The 19,009-nt window shown below is 41.7% G+C and overlaps 1 protein-coding gene across 6 annotated transcripts in view; it reads right to left on the reverse strand.

Moving 5' to 3' along the window:
* Positions 1-19,009, reverse strand: part of BAZ2A (bromodomain adjacent to zinc finger domain 2A) — an 85,072-nt gene that overhangs the window by 36,111 nt on the left and 29,952 nt on the right. For 4 of the 6 annotated variants that reach the window (XM_061615180.1, XM_061615184.1, XM_061615179.1 and 1 more), the window contains exons 2-6: positions 13,355-13,492; positions 9,567-10,112; positions 4,787-4,951; positions 2,928-2,981; positions 1,116-1,337 (exon numbers count right to left, since the gene is read on the reverse strand). In XM_061615180.1, the coding sequence (XP_061471164.1) occupies positions 1,116-1,337; positions 2,928-2,981; positions 4,787-4,951; positions 9,567-10,112; positions 13,355-13,490 (1,123 nt within the window). In that variant the 5' untranslated portion in view covers positions 13,491-13,492. Of the gene's footprint in view, positions 1-1,115; positions 1,338-2,927; positions 2,982-4,786; positions 4,952-9,566; positions 10,113-13,354; positions 13,493-14,209; positions 14,346-19,009 lie in introns of all 6 variants that reach the window. The other 2 variants (XM_061615181.1, XM_061615183.1) reach the window with 2 other exon arrangements.

Genomic DNA, 19,009 nt, shown 5'->3' on the forward strand with positions numbered 1-19,009 from the left:
TAGACAAAGAAGGGTAGGGGTTAATAATATTTATTTATCCATCTACCTACACACTTAAGAGTACTTGCATGAGTTAATCCTATTGTCACTTTGCCCTAATTTGAGGTTGTTCTAGGCTGATGGCTGCAACATGATTGAAGGAGGCAAAGATATTCAGGAGTAAATCCAACATACATGCTGGAGAAAATAAGGGGAAGAGCTTCTTTTTCAAAATATCAAAGAGCTGGGAAAGGACAAAAATGAGATTTTAAAAACAATTTTAAAAAGCTTGGCAGCAGGATAACTTGACCTATACGCCCTTTAGCCAGTGCAAAAGGTAGATGGCTTGGGGCCTGAGAGACTAGCCGCATCAAAGAAATGTGTCTAGCAGGGTAGCCTTTGACCTCTTATGTTTCACCTGTACTGAATTCCTAGCAGTTGAGGAGAACTCCGCCAAGATGAATCCTGCTAGGGTGGAGCCAACGAATTCACCATATGTACATGGTTAGTGTCATCATTTGGGAGCTTCCTTCTCCTGCTCTTCAAACAACTGAACCACCCACGACGTTTGCAATCATCATGCAAAGAACATGTTCCTCTGAATCTACCCATGAACAAAGGGTGCACAGAAAGATTCTGGACAATTCCTTATCTTCTGTGCTGAAGGTATTCTGGGGTTAGTGAACTTTTTCCATTTTATACTGTGGGTTCTATGAGCGGCAATTTCTACATTTACCTCAAAAAGGTAAAAAGCTCTTTACAGAGCAGCTAATGATAATTCAGTACAGTTAAGCAACAATCTACTGAGCATCCCTCTCTAGAAAATGATGAAGTTAAGACTGTGATTATCCTCATACAATAGCACAAATTTAATCCCCATCCATGAAAAAACCCAACCCATAACAGATGCACACAAACCTTCAGTTAAATATTCTTTCACATACACATGAACGTATGCGACAATGTTCCAATAAATGCAAAAAAATGGCCTTTGATTGCTAGAACCCAGCCTACCAGGACTCCAGATCTCTTTTGTCACTACCTACAAGAGTCAAATGTGTCTTAAAACTTATACTTCAGTATTCCACTAAACAAAGGATGAGATATGTCTTTTAGAACCTGAAGTCCTTGCTCACCTTGCAAAACAGACTCTCCAAGAACAGGTGCCAAACTGGCATTTCCAAAAAGTGAGGTGTCAGGCTGACTATCATCTGCCAAGAGGCTGAAGGAGTCAGAGTGATTGAGAGAAGGGCTGCCAGGACAATCCAGGGCAGAGATATCAGGACGGTCCTCCAGAGGAGACTTGCCGCTCACCAGCTCAGATGTATCCATCTCATATAGATCTCCTGTCCCTGGGTCTGCAATTTGTGAATTGGACACACATCCATTATATGACATCCAACCCAGTGGCCTCACCCCACAAAATATGATCACATGATCACCTATAATTCTAGAACACTTTTAATATGCACAATGAGGCTATCTTTAATACTACCCTTCTAAAGATGGGGAGAAAACAGAATATTGCTTGCCCAAGGCTGACCATGGTTTTGCAAGGATCTGAATGCAGGTCCACACTCAGCCTTCCAAATACTTAGTCACACTGGCTTTCATTTCTACATAATTCTTTTTAGAAATCCACTTTTAAAAAGTTAAGGAAAGATAGAAAAGCGTGAGAGTCAGCTTGTTAATAGTAGCATACTTCACATCCTTCTCTGTAATCCCTGATCGAGATGGAGCAGTGTTATCCCCATATCACTAAGAGGGGATTGAGGATGAGAGAATACAGGCATGCCTAAGGCCATCCACTGAGTTTGTGGTATAGGAGAAATCTGAATCAGGGACTTCCCAGGTCATATGATTTTTGCTCATACGTGCAAGGGAATCATCTGCAGTTACATGAAAGGAAAAGTCAGCACAGTAATTAATTTCCCCAATTCCAGGGAGAATTCTAAGAAAGGTGTTATGTGGGTCTTATTGGACTTTAAAATGAATAAATAGTTTAACAGCTAATACTGGAAAGGATGTGGTTAGCATAGTGGCTTATGAACACATGAGATAATGCATGAAGCATGTTGGAAGAGGTGTTGCATTAGAGTAACTGGATGTGCTCTATCTATGAATTGATTTTTGGGATATTTCAAGTAATGTTTCCAGCAAATAAATCTAGTCCAAAATCTATTAATAGTTACTAAAATTGTTACAGGATGGGAAAAAAGAGAAATAACAAAGTTGTAACAATGGATACATACCAGTTATCTATGAATTAAAGGAAGGTACACATACAGCTTACATATTCCAATTAATTAAGATAGAAACTATTTAGAGGTCACTCGAGTATTCATGGTGGACCTCAACATTATACTACAGCCAACATGGATTTTTCACATTCTGCAATGTTAAATTGAAAATACCCCCCATGCCATTCTGCTGTTTCCCATAAGCTCATTTCAAAACAAAAACTTACAAAACTTATAGTCCTGAACTCAGAAACACTTGCTAACAAACCTCTAAGTTTTCGTGGTGATACACAAAATGCTCAGAGAGAATCTAGAGTTCAAAGTGAAAAATAAGAGAAAAAAATCCAGACCCCTGTTGGACATTTTTCTGTCAGCGGTCTCATAATTTGTTGAAATTAATTGGTGAATGCACCAGGGGAGCAGCAGACCCAACCTCCTCTATGAGATGTTGTACTACCCTACAAATTTGTAAAAATGCAAACACAATTTGGGTTAGTTTTTCACAGTCCAATCCACTTTCTGTGTAGCTTGGAAGAATTTGGTAACATGTGCCTCTTAGCATATGGTGAGTGGTGGCAACACCTGCAATCAGCCCAAATAACAGTAACAAGGCATGTGCTGTGCTCATCTTGTTTTAGCAGGGAGGAAGCAACAACATTAAGACAGTTGATATAGTTTAGATAGTCACTTTAAATATGTTTGATTTACCTTGCATTTTAGTGAAGTTTCCTATAGTAAAATCATTTTCTTTTGCTTCTGTTTCTGTGAATATGTGAAGAACACCAACACTGCATAATTTACACTAAAAAAACCTCCAAAACAAATTGTGGAATAATGGCACTGACTATTCTGCAGAATAGTATCCAATGGACAGAAGGAGTGTCTCAACTTGCACAAGATAAAACAGTGGGAGATGAAATATATTCTAGCAATTTTCTAGGTGTGCTCTATGTTTTTAATTGACCATGCCCACCTTTCCTTAAGTGGATTGATTTAAATATAGCAGGCTGAACACATGCATCTTGGTCAGGCCAAGTTTGCTTTTTCCAACAGCTAGAGTCCTTGCTTAAGTAGCAACATATTTTAATCAGTTTGATTTAATATCGAACTGCAGTTTCAGATTAATCTGTTAATGCACACAAAAGAGAAACAGAACATAACCTTCAGTTTGAAACACAAAAGGCTGTATTCACCATCATATGACATTGACCAATAAAAAGGTTTTGAAATTAATAAAAATAAATTTGACACAGATTTCTAGGATGAATAATGAGAGAAATGTAATTTTCTAGGTCAGATTCTCTGTAGAAACAGTAGTAACACAGGAAAGAAGCAAAGTAAGAACACCAATAAATATACAAAAATGTAATTTTTTGGAGATGGCAGGTGTTGCCATCACTCACCATATGCTCAGAGGCACATTACCAAATTCTTCCAAGCTACACAGAAAGTGGATTGGACTGTGAAAGACCAACCCAAATGGTGTTTGCACATTTTTACAAATTTGTAGAGCAGTACAATATCTGAGAGAGGAGGTCAGATCTCCTGCTCCCCTGGTGCATCCACTATAGCTGCCCAATTTCCCTGCTTTTTAAAATTTGATAGAAATATCTGTGGGCTATGGGTATGTTCTTAAACCACAAGGGTTTTTTTTGCCTATTAGCGAATATACATATAGCAGCTCACATGCTCTTCTTGCTTTTGTGAAGCTTGTAATATTTATTTTTCATGGATTATTCTGGTAAAACTTTAATAAAATTGAGAGTGTTAACAACCTATTTATATAAACAGCTACAAACATTCAATTTTGATTTCTGGCATCAAATCTTGTTTTCAGGAAAAAGCAATGGAAAATAAGGGTCTCACAAGGAGGTGTTTAACTAACTTGCCCCAAAACGCAATTACTAGGATTAGACATTGGGCTTAATCAGTGGGCAAAAATCAAAGTTAGCTCCTACTCTTCATGTTTGAAACTCAGCCCGATGACCTCTTTAGGGTACAGTCTTGTGTTCATTGTTTTACACAGCACAAACAGGTCCTAAATCCCTATGTTGGGACTACCCAAGCCTCCATTTGGCACTAGGTGGACACAGCTCAAGAGGAAACTCACGAAAGAGTACATGCCTTTAGGTACTGTTATTGATAGTCCCTATATTGAGAAGCCTCCTCACTGTGAGGTCAGCCTTCTATTTAATCCTTCCCAAAGGTTTCTGCTTTGGCAACTAGCCCCAATCATCAGTAAAGTGGGGAAAAGACAAACAGGCTTAGAACTTTTGCCCATAGCTGCCTAGGCCTAGAGGACAAGAATCAAAAGGAACAAGGACAATGTTAACACAGTTTGCATACCTGTAACAGCAGCAGCACACAACTACATGGGAGATGGTTGCAGACAGGGCACAGAACTCTTTGTGATCAGCATAGAAGTAGTTAACAACTATACAGGCCTCAAGACAAACTATACAGATTCACTCCTTACCCAGCAAACTCCATATAGCTGCTGACACAACTGATAAAAACATCATTTATATGACACATTGAAAAGATGTAACAAAACCCCACCCATTTACCTCTGTCCAGTGACTCAAACGGCTCTAAGGGGTCCTCTAGCGGAGGAGGAATCCGAGAAGCATCTTCCAGACAACCACTCCCAGCATCAGGTTCCAAGACAGAAGCCTCCTGGCTGAGAGGCTCACCAACTGGCGAAGACCCATTGTAGTCACACATTTTCAACTCTATGAGAGATGTTTGTTTTTAAAATATCATATTATACTTTCTAGGCAGTGAAAAAAAACACTAGTCATCAATTTAAGATCTAAGAGGGTAATGAAATGAACAGAAGAAATATCATAAAACAACCTATCAGCATTTATATTGCACGTTAGAATGTACAAACACTACCCAAAGATGATTTCAGTAATGCTGATGTTAGCATGAGGTCAGTGAGAACCATAATAATGTTCCAAAAGCAAATTGCAAGAACATATAAATCCAGTGCAGCTTCAAAGCTGTGCCAGACAATGCCATGTTGCTTGACCAAAGCAACCACTCTAAGAATAGCCTTTGATATGAAGCAGCAAGGTCCTAGCCCATGAGGTACTACTTGGATTTCAAATATTTTTGAGTTAAGATGCACACACACCACATCCAAAAATAAGTGCAGTATAACTTTGAATGTCATGGTTATTTGATGTTGAATGAAGAGAAATTCTCCTTCCGGTCTGCTGCTCAAACACACCTAAAGCTCATTCCTCTTCAAAGCCAAAACACAACTCACATCTGTATTAGATACACACTCTCCTCTTGCTTCCACACGATTTTTAAAAAATTGATTAACAGCACCAATGTGAACTTGTCATTCCCATTCCCCTTAACCGCTCTTAAGGAGAGAGACAGATTGGGGTGACTTTGCTTAAAGGACAATTCATGATCACCACACAGCTTACATAACTGAACCTCCCAGGCATAAATTTAGGGCATCCATGGAGACAGGGAATGCAAAGCCTCTACCAATCTTAGAGGATGCAGAGGTACATTACTACACAAAGGGGTTCAAGACCAGCCCCACCTCTAAAATGTACTCAGAAGGGAAGCCATGATCTGGGTCACTCCTTGTGAAGTTGCTAGCCAGTTTCTGACTGAAAGACATTATTATGCCAAACTGGGGCTGTGTGACTCTCCAGATGATTTAAGAAGGATGTAGACAAACTGGAACAGGTTCAAATAAGGGCAACGAGGACTATCAGGGGGCTGGAAGCACTATATGGAGTGAGTGGGGGGGGGCTTGCCAGTGGACTAAAGAGCAGAGGGTTGCTTCTGTACCATAATTTAGACAGACAGGCCCAGCACTGGATTAAATACCAAATATATTCCAAAACTCCACATGCACCATCCTCATGGCTTGTACACATAAATTGTCATGCAGACACCAACTGAACACCCTTCTCTTATTCTACTTATATACTGTTCATCAGTATATTAATACCTTGTTCTTGAAGTGGGCAATTGTTTCCTGAACTTAGCAGCACCTGTGGGGTACAACAGGCTGGGAGAAGGTAGGAAGTGCTTGGGCACTGGAAGAGAGGCAGGAAGTACAAGGGGCTGCCATTTCAATATTCACAGGCAGGGGGAATTAAGGTGTTGAAGGTCAGGCCAGGCGAGGAGAAGATGCATTAAGATGTGTGCTCCTTTTGAACTGTCCCCTCTGCCATTGGAGTTCAGGTGACCATGTCATTCAACCGCTTTGGTAGTAAATGCTGTTGTTAAATGCCAGCCCAGCCCACAATAAATTGTCAGTTATTCATGATTTGATCATAGAGGAAGTGGCCGACCTGCATGACATGTGTTACATGTATTACTGAGACCTCAGCAATCACTAGCCTCCCTGGTTGAGGTGATACTGGAGAATCCCTACACAGTGGTACTAATAGGCTTCAACATCCAAGCAGCCTCCAGTGTACTGGCTTGCGGCTTCATGGCTTCCATGACAAACACAAGTCTGTCTCAGTATAACACACCTCTGACACATGTAACAGGACATATCCTCAATCTGGTCTTTGGCACAGAGCAGATAGATGAGGATCCATTGGTGATGGTGGGAGGTTGCAATTGTCACGGACAGCTAATTTCCTAGCAAGATTTGGGCTGGCAGCAATGACATCCCTCTGCAGGGGTGGGGGATCCATTAAGATGGTCCTCCACCACCCCAGAGACTTATGGAGTGGAATCTGAGAGATTCCTGAATGTTATGGGGGATTTTCTGTTGGAAGTGGGGCAACAGCAACACCTGTTTTGTTCTTTTGCTTATGTTCCAGAAGGGAGATAGAGTTAGGGTCCTCCAGATGGATAGGCTCGACTACCTTTACCTGTGATGCTCTGACTGACTTCCTTCCGTCGCTAGACTGTTACGTCTTTAGGGAAGCTTACCTGCCCCTCCTCCTTCCGCCCTTTCCTCTCTTCTCTTCTCCGACTGTCCGAGAGAGAGGAGACACCTTTGTCTCTGCTCTATCTCCTAAGCCATGAGGGCAACTCCCAAGCCTGGGTGTTGCGCCTCGAGCTTAGTTAGTTAGTTAGAACTAGGTATGCCTTTCTATCTACTGTGTATTTCTATAAATAAAATAGCTTTACTTATTTTACTAAGTCTTAAGTCTCAGTGATCTCAACGCAGGGTAAAAGCCTGCTTTCTTAGGTAAACGCACACACTGGCACACACACATTTCAGACCGCTGTTATTCTCTGCTTAACAAATATACAAATTTACACAACATTTTCCAATTGACATGATTGACACTTCTATTGAGGCCCTAGTCTTGGTATGGAATGGCAAGACAGAAAGGTCCATCAACACAATCGCTCTCCAGTGCCTTCTCCAACACTGTGGAATTCAAATGGCTCCCTGGTATTGTAAGGAGCTACAGATGATGAAGCAGGAAGGATGATGGCTTGAGTGCAAGTATAAATCCTGAGGTAAATCTGACCAAACACAGGTAAGAGCACATTATTATGCCTATCATGTGGTGGTGATAGCAACAAAGAAGGATTACTTCTGTGCCACCACTGCATTCTCAAGTAGCTCTCCAGAAGAGCTTTTCTGGGTGATGAATGGGCAAAGGGGGAAGCAATAGGACAATCAAGGCCTGGAGGAGAATTTGTTCAAATTCACCCTGAATTCACTCCACTGTTAGGACTAATCCACGGAGTCATGTAGAGCATCATCTAGTCGAGTTATATTGGATCAGTTTTAATTATTGAGGCCTGAGAATATGGACAAATTATGAATTTTGCTGCCCTCATGTCTTCTTGTCCTTGATGGTGAAAAAAGCTAGCCAAAGGGGGCTGACTGAGTGGCTCCATAGAGTGGTTAATGTCTCAGTGCAGGACAAAGGGAGGTGCCAGCTACCTTTAAGAGGGCCTCCCTGGACCCAAAAGTGTTAGATAACTATCACCCAGTCACTAATATGCCCTTTTGGGGGCACAGTTCTCAAGAAGGTGGTGACAACTCTAGGCATGCTTAAGAGGAAATGGATTTTCTCAACCTATTTCAATCCAGTTTCAGTCCCAGGTTTTGGTACTGAGACTGCCTTGGTTACCCTGACTGATGACCTACATGGAGAATGACCTGCAGGTTCAATTCTGCCACACACATGCCCATGCTATTAATAGCTATATGAAGTTGTTGGAAAATGTCATCAAAGGTTTTGGAGGAAGGTGTCATCAAATGCAGATGATACCCAACACTTTTTCTCTGTTCCATCTGGATCAGGTAAAGCAGTACAGGTGCTGAACAGCATGGAAGTGGTAATGGACTGGATGTGGGCCAATGAACTGAAGCTGAATCCAGATGAGATTGAGGTGCTGTGGGTTCTCAGGTCCAGGAACTGGAGAGATAACCTGTTCTGGACAGGATTGCACTCTCCTTCAAAGAGCAGGAATGTAGCTAGAGGGTTTCCATGATCCAGGCTTTGTCACTTATTTATTCATTTTATTTATTTATTATTTGATTTATATCCCGCCCTTCCTCCCAGCAGGAGCCCAGGGCGGCGAACAAAATAACTAAAAACACTTGAAAATATCATAAAAACAGACATTAAAATACATAAAAATAAAACAACTTTAAAAACATTTTTTTAAAAAGCTTTGAAGACATTTTTAAAAGGTTAAAGAATAGTTTTTTAAAAAAAAAAGTTTAAAAGCATATTAAAAAGCAATTTCAATACAAAAGCAGACTGAAGCCCAAAGACTTGAAGCCCAAAGTGCTTCAGTGGCCAGAAGAGCCTATTTCCAGCTCTAGCTGGTTCACCAGTTGTAGCCATTGCGGGACAGAGAAAGCTATATCAAGCCATGAATCCGAACTAATTTATTTGCCAGCTTTAATGGAATATTGATGATGGCTGCTCTAATTATTAGTTTTTAATATTGTTATGTGCATTTGATTTTAGAGTAGCTATCTAGTATTTTAATATATATATGAATTCCTGCCCTGGGATACTTGGTGAAGGGTACGTTACAAATATTGTAAATATATATAAATAAAATATACAAGAGTAGCAGGCATAGTGATTCATGCCTCCTACCATTGCTCCCCTAACTAGGAACGTGCAATAGGAAACAACCATTACATTCTGAACTGTGAAGAATTTTCAAGATGCTTGACACAGTCAGCAAGATAGGCATGGTCTCCCCACAAACACAAGGTGCTCTTAGATAATTACATTGTAACAGGACACAATCTATCAACAGCCCTGCCCTATATCCTAATCCAGATTTGAGTAAATTGGGCCAGACCGGGGGGGGATATTCCAAAGGTAGGTTTCCTTATAAAAAAAGGATGGGCACCACCAGCTGCCATACCTGGCTGTGTGTTCTCCAGCTCCATGCTGCCCAACAATCTGGCACCATTTTCCGAGACTGCAGAGGAGGTTTCTTTCACAGTCTCCTCACTGCCTGGTTCATCCTGCTGTGGAGAGAAGTCCTGACTGCCTGAGCCAAGCATAGGGGAAGGCTGAGATGATGTGTAGAAGCTGGATGGGCCATTTTGCAGGAGTTCAAAATTCTGATCATCAGGGAAAGAGTCATAGAGCTCTGCTGAATCAAAGTTAAGTCCCATGGTACCTGGGGTGCCATTTGCCCAGAACTCTTGCCCACTGCCACCTCCTCTCAGATTGGTGGTGTGCCCTGGTGAGTCTTGTCGATTGCCTCCAGCAATACCATTCAGTGGATACTGGGAGAACAGTGGACTGTCCTTGAGGTTGTTCCCATTGCCAGATGGATACTGAGAGTAGTTCCAAAGATAGTCATAGGGATGTTGGAGGTGTGAGTTGGCTGAGGAGCGGGTCCCTGAAGTACTAGCATGAGATACAGTAGATAAGCCATTAACATTCATATCTCCATTCAAACCTGCCAAAGGAAGGAAGGAAGAATGAGCAGCTATTAAAAATTCACAACAAATGTTAGGAATACTGATTGAGGGGCAGGTTTTCTCCACCTTTGGGGCCTGTCTCTTTTTACAAAATGGAGGGGGAGAGATGAGACAAGACTCAAGAAAACTGGCTAACTTGGATAAGAAATGTGTATTAACATTCTCTGAAAAAGAATTTTACAGTATTTGCCCTCTCAACTACCCTGATGCAGGTTATGATTCCTATTTTACAGAGGGAGCTCTGAGATAAATTCATCACTCAGCTTAGGTTTAAGTTCAGCCCAAGCCAACATTCTAATGTATCTCATAATTGTTGCAGGGGCTGAATGAAATAACCTCATGCATAATGCTCTGAGCTCCTTGGAGGAAGGGCAAGACAAAAAAAGAGTGACAAATATCTCATAGTGCATCTACTTCTCTCATTTACAGTATTTGAACCCAACTCTCTCTACACACATGTATATACCATACTGATCAAGTGCAAGTGTGTGTTACTGACTAAATATCAATAATTGTAATGCTTCTGCCAGGCAACATATTTTACTGTAGTGTCACTTTGCACAGAAATCAGACCAATGGCCCATCTAGTCCAGCATCCTCTTCTCACAGTGACCAACCAGTTGCACACAGGAAAGCAGGACCTGAGCACAAGAGCCCTCTTCCCTCCTGCAGTTTCCAGCAACTAGTATTTAGAAGCACACTGCCTCTGCCTACAGTAGTAGTAGCCAATAATAGCCTTTTCCACCATGAATTTGTATAATTCTCTTTTAAATCTATCCAAGTTGGTGGCCATTATTGCCTCTTGTAGGAGGAAATTTCATAGTTTAACTATGCACTGTGTGAAGTACTTTTTTTTGTCTGTCCTGAATCTTCAAACATTCAGCTTTGTTAGATGTCCTTGAGTTCTAGTGTTATGAGAGAGGGAGAAAAACTTTATCTACTGTCTCCATGCCATGCACAATTTTACACACTTCATTATGTCTCCTCTTACTTGCCTTTTCTCAAAACGAAAAAGCCCCAAATGCTGCAACCTTTCCTCATAGGGGAGTTGCTCCACCCCCTTGAACATTTTGGTTGCCCTTTTCTGAACCTTTTCCAACTCTACAATATCCTTTTTGAGGTGAGGCGACCAGAACTGTACACAGTATTCCACATGCAGCCGCACCATTGGGTTATATAACAGCATTATGATATTGACAGTTTTATTATCAATACCTTTCCTAATGACCCCCAGCATGGAATTTGCCTTTTTCACAGCTGTCACACACTGGGTCAACATCTTCATCGAGCTATCCACTATGACCACAAGATCTCATTCCTAGTCAGTCACCACCTGTTCAGACCCCATGAGCATGTATGTGACATTAAGATTTTTTGCTCCAGTATGCATAACTTTACACTTGTTCACACTGAATTTCATTTGCCATTTTATTGCCCATTCACTTAGTTTGGCGAGGGCCTTGTAGAGCTCTTCACAATGCCTTTTTGTTTTAACAACCCTGAACAATTTAGCATCATCAGCAAACTTGGTCACCTCACTGCTTACCCCTTACTGAAGTTCATTTATGAACAAGCTAAAAAGCACAGGTCCCAATACCGATCCTTGGGGGATTCCACTTTCTACAGCCCTCCATTGGGAGAACTGTCCATTTATTCCTACTCTGCTTCCTGCTGCTTAACCAATTCCTGACCTACAAGAGGGCCTTTCCTCTTATTCCACAATTGCTAAACTTACTCAGGAGTCTTTGGTGAGATACCTTCGGTGAGGGCAAAGCAACATTACAGTCCCATGGTCTAGAAGGAAACAGCAAAGTGTTCCATACTCCCACACTATTCAGTAAGCAACTAGAGGAGGAAAAGGGAGCCAGTTTAGGCACCTCTTTTGAACAAAGTGATGCCATAGCCCCAAGTAGACACTCTCCTTCTAGCACAGCTAGAGGTATTTTCAGCACCTATGAAAGAAGGGGGAGGGAGAAGGATAGCACCATTTCCAACCCTCTCCCTAAAATAACAAAGTGAACCAGAAAAGCTGTTGAAGAAAAAAGGGTGTTCTACTCTGGAAAACGACCCTCCGTGGCGCAGAGTGGTAAGCGGTGGTAACGCAGCCGAAGCTTTGCTCACAGCTGGAGTTCGATTCCAAAGGAAGGAGGAAGTCGAATCTCTGGTAAAAGGGGTCAAGGTCCACTCAGCCTTACATCCATCCGTGGTCGGTAAAATGAGTACCCGGCATATGATGGGGGGTAAAGAAAGGCCGGGGAAGGAACTGGCAATCCCACCCCATATAAATGGCCTGCCTAGTAAACGTCGCAAGACGTCACCCTAAGAGTCGGAAACGACTCGCACTACAAGTGCGGGGACACCTTTATCTTTACTTTACTTTGGAAAACACTTCAATTTACAGTTGTTGCTGTCTTTATTTCCAAAAGCGCTCTTCCAAAAGACAAACCAACCAGGAGATAAATGGTTGCCTTTCTTGAAGAGTGGTTATATGCCAACAACTGTAAATTGGAGCGCTTTAAGGAATACACACACTTTTTCTTCAGCAACTTTTAAGGTTTGCCTCAGGTTGTGGTGGTGGTTGTTAAATATATTCTCGAATTCCCAGCTTCTCTATACACAAGAAATAGTCTCATTTTAATATGCTGCCAAATTAATTAAATGGATAAACAAATATTTGGGAAGGAACACCACTGATGAAGATTTATGCTAGGTCAGATAAAAGGTACACACTGGACAATGCATTACGTGGATTTTCCTAAATCTTCACAAGTCATTCCAAGCTTGGTTTAACTATATTTGAAAGAACAACAGTTCTTGGGTTCCATTCCGAGGAAGCAAACAGCACCTGAGTTTTTTCCCCTCATGACTAGGCGTAAATTCTTTCTCCCTCCTCTAACACCAAGAAAGGAAACATCAGATTTTCACACCAGTTCCAAATGTGGTGCTCTCACACTGGTCTGTGAGAATACACACAAGTGCCTATTGCTGTGATATTCAAGTCCCTTACAACCCTTCTGAGGCACAGTTGTTATCCTCACAGTTCTCATTATCATCCTGCAAAGATACTCAGTCATTCCTCAGAGCCCTCACAAAGTAAAGTATAGAATAAAATAACTGGAACCTCACACTATAAAGGCCAGGGCTAGCAGTGTTTACTGTAAGACCATGTAAATGCCTGCCACTAATATAAAAAGATCCAGGTCTGTTGCCTCACACTTACTTTTCCCTGGCTGGGGAAAGTTCATGGGAGATCCATTTGTGTAGACATTATCCCCTGAGGAAGGCGCAGGTTTCTGTCCTGAGGCAGCAGGTGAAGAGGGAAGTCCGGCAAAGTTAAAATGGTTGTTTGCCTCCATTTCTGAGGATAAAAGAAAATGCAAGACATTCAACAGACAGTTAAAGACACTACATAGATGCTGCTTTTCACAGACAGCAGTATAAATCCTCCAACATGACATATTAGCCAGCCACTGAACAAACAATACAAAGACCTGTATTTTTTTTAACTGAGTGGTCAAAATGCTTCACCTATCTTATCTCAATCATCCTTAGAATTAAACCCTGTAAGGTAAAACAATACTATTATCCTCATACTGTAAATGGGTGGCAGAGGCTCAGGGATTATAGCCTGCATATGGCCACCCAGGAGGTCATGGCAAAGGAGAGAGATGAACTAGAGACTTCCTGATTTGCTGCTCTGCCTTTCAGCTACTATGCTACACTAGGTCTCAAAATTAGGAAGACAAGCAAGGCAGATGCTATCTTACCCAAAAACAACAGGACAGTTAGTTTAATGCCCATATACTCCAAGTCATTGTTCCCATTTTTATAAGACCCAGGCTCACATCAGAAGCTGCACAACTAAATCCAATATTAACTGATATATCGCTGTCTCTTAGATGAAAAGATCAGCTCCCTGAACACACAACAGAAATCCTCATATTGAAATCCTTTCAAAATATATATATATATATATAAGAGTTAGGGAGTGAACAACAGCATCAATTTCAACATCTTGAGCATGCAAAGTTCATCCAGGAATCCTTACACCCACGCTGGCACTCAATTCTAATACCTGAATGTATTTAAATATATCTCTTCAGGCTCTGCAAGCTACAAGGTTCCTCTTGCTTAGTTATCAAATAGCAATGTGTCCACATGATGGTTTGTATTATACAGTTATCAAGTCCGCTTGTAGCACAAATAGGCCCCTAAAGAGGAAACCAAAGGACCAAACAGTTTAAAAAAACTGATTAAGAGACCTTCAATCAATCAATAATTTATTACGGTCACAGACCCATAGTATATACAGAATAAAACAAAATTAAACTAAAATGCAATGCAAAACACAATATAATCAAATAGAGCAGAAATAAAAATAGTGGCAAGTTGTTGAGTAGTACCCAATATCTTACTAACTAGTAGTAATAGCTCTGCGTTTCTGTTGGACCACATATAAAAACTTTGCGACTTGGGAGGTAATCTCTTTATTTGAGCCAGATAAAAGATAAATTATCATGGATTTGGGAGACTTATGAGGGACACTTGCCATTAAGGGGTTTAGGAACTTACTGCATGTCCAGGAATATAAAGGGCAGGAAAAAAGCATATGTTGGATAGTTTCAATATTACCCGCTCCGCAGGGACAGACATGTTGTTCATAGGGAAGGCCCAAGAACCTCCCTTCCAGAACTGCAGAGTGTAGAGAATTAAACCTAGTCTTAGAAAAGGCTAAGCGAAATTTGGGGACTGTAAAAAAATCCAAATAAGGGGCGAACTTACCACATTCGAATCTTAAATTCAAATGAAGGGGATAACATATTTTGGAAGCCATGGCAATTGAAGTTTGAAAATCAATGTCCCTAAGTCGGGACCGGATAATGGATTTAGCGGAAGCAGGAGAATGAGAAGATAGATATTCTCGAGAGAGGCCATTCCGTGCCAATTTCGTCTCCATTTTTCTGTTCCAAATAGAGAAAAAATTGTCGCTCCAAAGGAAGGATAAAAAACCAGAGGGGGGGGGGTGTCAAACGATAATTTGGCCCAGTAGTTAGCAGACATCAGCCAAGCGTGACACTCAGTCGAGGTAAGCCCGCATTCTAATCTAAGGGCAGCCGAGGTAACACATCTTGGGACACCTAATAGTCGGCGTAAAAAGGTGGAAAGCACTGCTTCAACTGAAGAGTTGAATGCATGGATCCAAATTGGGACACCGTATAAAAGTTGGGGGATGATCTTGGTTTTAAAGATCTGAATAAGTGCTGGAATGAATTGCCCTCCTTTGTAAAAGAAGTAACGAAGCAGACCTTTTATGGTATTCCTGGCACTCAGCACCGCCGCCCTTATGTGGGTGGTCCAGTTCAGCGAGGAGTGAAAGGTAATACGAAGATATTTGTAATGGTCAACCTGTTCGATTTGGTGGCCATTAATAGTCCAAACAGGGGTGGTTATTCGTTTAGAAAACACTAGAATTTTTGTTTTAGCATAGTTAATAGTTAACAGGTTCTCACTACAATAGGCCATAAAAGCGCAGAGAGTTCGCTTAAGACCCACCTTCGAGAAAGAAAGAAGGGCAGCAGCATCTGCATATAATAATAGGGGACAGCTTAGTGCAGCGATTTTAGGAGAATGATGGTTGTGAGAAAGACAGCGAGCGTTCAGGTCATTTAAATACAGGTTGAATAACAGGGGAGCTAGAATACATCCCTGTCTCACCCCAGTGTCTGTAGGGATAGAATTAGTTAAACCACCTTCGCGTCTGCAGCGAACCCGCAAGGTTGTATGTTGATGCAAGTTGTAGATCAAAAAAAGAAGCCTTTTATCAATGGAAGTTTTAGCTAGTTTGGTCCGAAGTTTATCCCGGGGGATAGAATCAAAAGCAGCTTTTAGGTCAACAAAAGCAACATATAAGCCGTTACCCCTTTGACTTCTGTATTTTTCGGCAAGGTGGTTCAGGAGAAGACAATGGTCAAGGACGGAACATCCTCTCCTGAACCCTGCTCGCTCCCTTCCGAGAATATCATGTTCCTCCATCCAGGTATGGAGTTTTACTTTCAGGTAAGAAGCATATAACTTACCTATTACAGATAATAAACTTATGGGCCTATAATTTGTGGGGTCCTCTCTATCCCCTTTTTTGAAAATGGGTATGATTATTGCTTCACGCCAAGCTGCAGGGAAATGACCAGTATCATTGAATCTAGTAAATAAGTTGGCCAATAGTGGAGCCCACCAATCTTGAAAGTTTTTTAATAGCTCTGGAGGGATATTATCTGAGCCAGGTGCCTTACCCATTTGTAGCCCAATTATCAAATCCCTTATTTCATTCTGAGAAACGGGTAACCATACCGGAAGTGACAAAGAGTCCGGGGGGAGAAAACAAGATGGGGCATTGTGTCGAGTGTTCACGTACATAGCTGTAAAGTGCCGTTCCCAACTTTGAGGGGGAATATTGCATGGAGCATAATGCGAAAACCTAAAGGCTTTAGAAATAATGGACCAGAAATTTTTGGAGTTTTTGGACCTAGATACTTGAATCAGGCTATTCCACTCCTCTTGGACTGCCAACCTCCTTTTGATGGCCAACGTTGATTTATATTTTCTTTTCATGGCATAGTAATCGGGAGATAGTTAAGATTTTGATGACGGTATTTTAGATAAACATTCCTTAACTGCCGTTTGAGGGACAAACATTCGCTGTCGAACCATCTTGGACTAGCACTCGTTATTGCTTTGGGACCAGAAAGCTTGGGAAGCAAAATAGTATTTAAATTCGAAATTAGGGAATCATAGTCACTAAATAGGGATTTTAAAGAGGAGGAATTCATTAAATGCGCTCGGTAAGACATGGCTTCGGAGGATGAGAGAAAAATTTCAATTCTGGAGGCTAGAAAGGGAGACCAAATAGACCGTTTATGGAAAAAGTAAGAGCGATTTACTGTGGTATTGTAATTAGAAGTTAAGCGCATCTTCTCTGATAGGTGACATAAGAAACTAAGGGGGAGATGATCACTATTTTGTCTATTGCCAATGGCGAATGCTGATGTTAATTTAAGTAACTTAGAGGATATTATCGCATAGTCAATTACACTGCTGCCATGATTGGATATGTACGTATATTCCGCACAGTCATCTATATGGTCGAGGCCATTTAGGATGGTCAGATTGTGACAAGCCAAGCCAGGCAGATTCCCCCAGTTAACCCTAGCGTCCTTCGATTTCCTATTTGGGACGGAGGCAAAACGGCTGCAGTCTTCACCGCGCTATAGCTTTGAGGTGAACAGAGAGATGTTATTTGACCCAATCCTAGCATTAAAATCTCCCATAATTATCATTTGGGCTTTGGGGTAGGTGGACTCAAGATCTAGTAAATAGTTATCTAGCTCTTCCCAAACCTGCTCTATAAGATTCCGCACAGATAAGGGAGGGATATATATATTAATACACAGTAAAGATGTTGCATTGAAATGCATAAGGACTGCCATCGCGGTGGATTTCAAGGGCTGAAGGGCTTTGAATTGGATAACCAAAGAGGTAGAGATCAATATCGCCAGACCCCCTTTTGGTCTGCCTTTCGTTGAGCCCGAAGGCATCGCTGGAAGATGTATTGAGGAGTATCCATTCAGAAGAGGTTTATAAGTGGTCCAAGTCTCTTGTAGGAAAATTATGTCATGGTTGTTAAGATAGAAGATCCACTCTTGATCATTTTGCTTGGCATTCCAGCCAGCAATATTCCATGAAAGAAAATGAAGAGGGAAGTTGGCCGGAAGAGAGGACCCAGCGTTGCACACAAACAGTGGAGAGGTATCAGAGTCAGCTCGAGAAGCAGAACTTTCTGCTGGCAGAAGTTGTCAGTTCAATTCTGCAATTTGATTTAGAGATCCGGAGACACTTGTAGGCGAGCCTAGTTCCTCAGGGTACAAAAATCTTACTTTATCCCAATCCTCACCTACCTGAATTGACCTATTTAGGGGGGAGGGACTGACACTCCTGGTACATCTGGAGGGAGTATTTGAAGAGCAATAAATGTCCCCAGCTGGTATTATTGTAGCAGGATTAACTAATGGAGCTGTAACAGGTACTGAAGACCTAAGACGTTGGATCAATTGATGTAACTTGTTAATAAGAGCCGCTCGCTCGATGTCAGGCAAATGAGAATAGAGCTCCGTGAGCTGCCGCTCCTCAGGTTCCATTTCCTGAATGAGGACAGACATCATTTGGGATTGGTCAGCCAGAGCAGAATGACTTTCTGACGCCCCAAAAGACTTCTGTAGGAGCATCTGGCGGGTGTTATTGGTTGGAGTTGCTGCAGATAAAGAAGTACTAGGTCGTGTGGTCTGTATAAGGGGAGCTTCCAGCGGAGTAGGAGGGGCCATGTTAGTGTAGTATCTTTGTACTGATAAGCCCCTTTTTCCCAAGATGTCTCTCACTCGGAAAATTTGGTTGGCCACAATACGTGAGTGGCAGGTAACAATCAAGCGCCACTCATGTGTGTTAGAAGAGAGGATCCTCATGGACCTGATGTAGTTCATGCGCTGTGGTGCCTGCAGAGATTGACCGAAGCAAGTGTCCAAAAATGGGATACTTGGGAACGAGGGTCGCCGCCCATTGCCTTTACAGTTGTATGAAATTACCAACTTATCAGGTTGTAAAACTAGATTCCAATGAGGCGAGTAGCGACCTTTGATAACAGTCGAAGAGACTAGGAGACTCCTCGGGGGCAGAAACTTTCTCTTCGCCTCCTCACTAGAGAGGTTGGGATCCCAAAGGGTAGATTTGGAGTCATGAAGTAGTTCTGACTTTGAGGGAGAACAATTTCCCATTTTGGACAAGCGGCACTGCTTTGAAGAGTTGCACGCCCTTTGGGGCTCCAACA

Source organism: Rhineura floridana, chromosome 3 (genome assembly GCF_030035675.1).
Source record: "Rhineura floridana isolate rRhiFlo1 chromosome 3, rRhiFlo1.hap2, whole genome shotgun sequence".
In the NCBI taxonomy this organism is placed as follows: Eukaryota; Metazoa; Chordata; class Lepidosauria; order Squamata; family Rhineuridae; genus Rhineura; species Rhineura floridana.